Here is a 3,834-nt window from a genome sequence, read left to right on the forward strand (position 1 = left end):
AATTGATTGTCCTGACTAATCACCTGTTAGGCCTAATTAATCTTAGAATGTTTTAAAGTGTTGCAATTGTGATGTATTTTAGTGTGTGATATGATTAAGCTGTTGACGAACTGTGATTGTTTTTTAAATTAATGAAAACATTTTTTACTGTCTGTTATTTTAGAGAAACTGATGATGGTGGAAAACACCGAAACGTATTTTAATTGATAAATAGACCATAAATGACTGAAGCCCAGGAATTGACTTTGATTTGGAACGTTGATAACGTTTCTGCTGGGGACTCGATGACTGAACGAAATCTGGAACTCTATGACGCAAAATGATCTGAAAAACACTTGCACTTGCAGAGTGGAAAAAAACCAAAAAGCTCCAAAAAATATAATAAAACGGTTGGAACCCTTCATAGCACTTTGACCCAACTTACTCGTCTGTTAACAGACAATTACCCGTAGATTTTCAATATGCAGACAAAATCACCCTTAAAAAATTACAGCTTTGATAACTGTACTTGGTGCTTTCGGAATAAGTTCAGCCAAAAATCCACAAATTCCTTCTCTGGATCGATCAGCAGCCTGAACCGCTCATTCTCCATTGAAAGGAAGTTGAACTCATCTTTCTTAGCGGGTTTCCACATAATTTCCAAGTCCTGGCCCGCTGGCGTGGGGTTGCCAACTTTGGCAAAATTGGTCCACAGTTTGGTCATTTTCTGTATCAGTTTGTATTCCAGACTGTCGGCGTTTGGTTGGTCGGTGAGGATGGTTTTGAAGAAATATGGCAAATCGTCTGCATGCCCAGCACCTGCAAACCCGTGCATTGAGTTGGTGCGCTTTCCAAAGCAGGATTTTAATGGAAATACCTTTAGTTTCAACTTGCCCGAGTTTTTTGATGAAATTCAGGTCGGTGTCCAAATCGAACCTGTAGAAATACACCGGAAACTTGCTGGTTTTGCTGTGAATTAGTGCGGTCTTGTAGATATCGGTCAGGAAATAGTTGTGAGTGTACAGCTGGAATGATTGCAAATTGAAAAGTCCTGCCACTAAACCACATGGGGGTGTTGAAATTCCCACCTTTATGCCCTTTTCCATGTCGGCTTTAACCATCAGATTTTCTTCTCCAGTTATTCCATACATTCTCCTAATTTCCTCGCTTACCCTCTTGAATGGCTCACTGTTAATCCGCAGGTTTAAAGTGTAGGGCACCAAACTCATGTCCGATAAGAAATAGTCGCTTCCCCGGCGCGCAAAAACCTTCATAAAGGCGTAGATGAAAATGCCCTCAAGCGTATTGTAACCGATAATCATTGGCACTTTATTGTATCGTCCAGACTTTAACAATTCCAAAGGTTCTTCGGTGATAAATCCTGGTTCTTTGGACTTGGGCTCAATCACTGGGCAAAACGGCCTGATGTTGCTGATCAAAAACGACTGAAAAAAACGGTTCAAAATGTTTGAATCCACATCGAGACAAACCCTACATCCCAAATGGCTTGACTGGCTTTGAATAGTTCTTCAATTGGGACTTTTTGCAACTCCGATAAAATCAGCTTGTCGCTATGATTATCTATGCCCAGCTTTTGCGCTAGTTCGTAGGTAAATATGTGTTTGCTTCGGATGAAGGAACCCAAAGCTGAACCACTTTGCATTATTGCCTTATGAAACAGACCTGCAAAGAACAGTGAGATTATGGGCATTTCGGGTATCTGAAGCAGTACCTTTGGCCATGGGCGACAGCACCAAGAAGTGAACAGCTCCAGCGCCAGCACTTTCTCCGAATATCGTCACATTTTTCCGATCCCCACAAAACTCGCTAATGTTCTTTTGCACCCATTTCAGGGCCATCACCATGTCCTTTAGGCCTGCATTGCCCGGAACTCCAATGGACGGATCAGAAAATGCCAGAAACCCTGCACTAAATGGTCAGCCACAGTTTTCCTACCAGCCAAATAGACAGTACCTAAAGCTCCAACCCGGTAGTTGAGAGTAACCAATACAACGTCTTTTTCCACTAAATAATCGGGCCCGAACAAGTCTGTGCCTCCTGAGCCCTTTGTGAAGCCGCCGCCGTGTATCCACACCATTACAGGAAGAACCTTTTTGCTGCCCAGCTGCAAGGAATTTTCCGGAATTTTTTTCCCCACTTTCACCTGAAGGAGCTTGCGTACCTTTGGAGTGTACACGTTGAGAAATAGACAGTCTTCTGATCCTACAATGGCGTTTGTTATGAGGCTTTTTGAATAGCATCCTGAGCCCTCTTGAGTAGCGTCTCTGATCCCCGTCCATTTATCTGGAGGTTGAGGAGCCTGAAACAGCAATCGGTGTTTAAATAGTTATTGATGTCTAAGCTTGTCCGATTTGAAGCAACTGAAAATTCGTTCCATTACGGGCCTGAATTCCGATTCTTTACAGATTCAACACACATTTGCACCGCATGGGTCTTTCAAGAAGCCTTGAGGAATTTTTCCCAAGCAACGCAGAAAATTTTGCGTTTTAACTAAGCTATGGTATTCTCTTCAACCGTTTTTGATAGTCGTTTTACATACCTTGAAGCGCAACTTTCCCAATGGAGGTCGAGCATATGGAATACCTTGAAAACTAAAATAGCTTCCATTTCCCGTACAATTTGCGCACACTTTTCCTCTCAGTTCACCTTCGGATACCCGCACAATCGCATTTTCGGTCATTTTCGCTCATTAATAGCGCTACAAAATAGTCAATGGAATGAACTTTGAATTGGCCCGACCGATAAACTAAACACTTTTCTACTAGATGGTTCAGTTGACTCGACGAAGTATATAAATGTGAAAGTCACTTGATTATGAGTGAATCGTAATCGCAATTAATGATAATTATCGCGCTTGTGTAATAGTTTGAATGCGATTAGGAGCCATGATGTTTGATTAAAGATGTATAAGAATCCATCTCAGACTATTTTTCACACAAAATCTGGTTCACCGATGATTATTCGCCCAACAAGAATTTCCTTTGCCTTGGGATCAATCGCCCCCCGTATATCGCACACGAAAGGCAAAAACAACGCGTTGTTAATAGTTTCCATGGTGACTGGTACGATGGTCTCTCTCCTGCCCGTAAAACCGAAGGCAGCCGATTTGACTCGTCGTCGCCCGAATCGATCAGTTATGGTACGAGGGGAGATTCAATTGAATAAAAAACTACCCAATCAAAACAACGAAAAACAGCAACTTTGACAGATATTTTCACTGGAAAGGAAGAAAATAATAAACCGTCGCAACGAACATCCAAAAGCCATAAGCAGACTTCCTTCGACATGCCTTGTTATTAACAGCATTCTCATAGCGTAATTAACATTGAAGTCCCGAGAATGAACTCAAGCAAAAAAAGGATCGTAGCACTTTTTATCCACACCTTAAATGTGCTAAACTTTTAGTGTTATTGGCGCGCCCTTTAAAATTTTATAACTCATTAAAACTTTTATTGCGCCAACGCATAATAACTTCCCAATATTGTAAGTTCGCAAAAAGTTCGCCGGAATCGTTCAGGTGAATTCTTAAAACGATTTTGGGGCCGAACAATTTGAGCAAATATTTCACTTCAAAAGTCGAGTTTACTAATGCAATACTTGGCGGAAAGTTTTTAAACAAAAACTTTATTGACTTACAAATTCCTTGTTCGAGACCGTTTTAAAATCCTGGAAATTTTTCTGCCTGCGGTGTGGTTGAAAGTTTCATGCTGCGAACCGATTTTTCCTCATTGTTGAGCTTAAGTGGTTTAAAGTTTTCATGCCCGAACAGTGTTACATTAGTGGAGAAAGAAGCGAAATGAGTGCATTTTTGTACTGTTTTCTGGTGTTTTCTTA

General features: G+C 41.1%; 1 protein-coding gene across 2 annotated transcripts; it reads right to left on the reverse strand.

Moving 5' to 3' along the window:
* Positions 1–363: 363 nt before the first annotated feature.
* On the reverse strand, positions 364–2,937 carry LOC109546968 (esterase B1). 2 transcript variants are annotated; one of them, XM_019918160.2, is made up of 8 exons: positions 2,540–2,926; positions 2,162–2,299; positions 1,954–2,104; positions 1,712–1,903; positions 1,475–1,662; positions 1,068–1,424; positions 857–1,004; positions 364–798 (listed from the first exon to the last, which is right to left on the reverse strand). In XM_019918160.2, the coding sequence occupies exons 1-8, from the start codon at positions 2,678–2,680 to the stop codon at positions 488–490; spliced, it is 1,626 nt and encodes a 541-aa protein (XP_019773719.1). In that variant the 5' UTR covers positions 2,681–2,926; the 3' UTR covers positions 364–487. The 2 variants fall into 2 exon arrangements, with proteins under 2 accessions (XP_019773719.1, XP_019773718.1); XM_019918159.2 differs by having other exon boundaries at positions 1,954–2,299; positions 2,540–2,937.
* Positions 2,938–3,834: the final 897 nt, after the last annotated feature.

This window comes from Dendroctonus ponderosae, unplaced genomic scaffold (genome assembly GCF_020466585.1).
Source record: "Dendroctonus ponderosae isolate FM_Combo_2020 unplaced genomic scaffold, Dpon_F_20191213v2 Dpon_F_20191213_10, whole genome shotgun sequence".
Lineage (NCBI taxonomy): Eukaryota > Metazoa > Arthropoda > Insecta > Coleoptera > Curculionidae > Dendroctonus > Dendroctonus ponderosae.

What these genes read in the sequence shown, in the direction of transcription:
- LOC109546968 (XM_019918159.2), bottom strand. Translation starts at nt 2,680, where the DNA reads ATGACCGAAAATGCGATTGTGCGGGTATCCGAAGGTGAACTGAGAGGA. An exon ending in CTACCGGGTTGGAGCTTTAG is followed by an intron (nt 1,904 to 1,953) that starts GTACTGTCTATT and finishes CATTTAGTGCAG; the next exon opens with GGTTTCTGGCATTTTCTGAT. An exon ending in ACATGGAAAAGGGCATAAAG is followed by an intron (nt 1,005 to 1,067) that starts GTGGGAATTTCA and finishes CAATCATTCCAG; the next exon opens with CTGTACACTCACAACTATTT.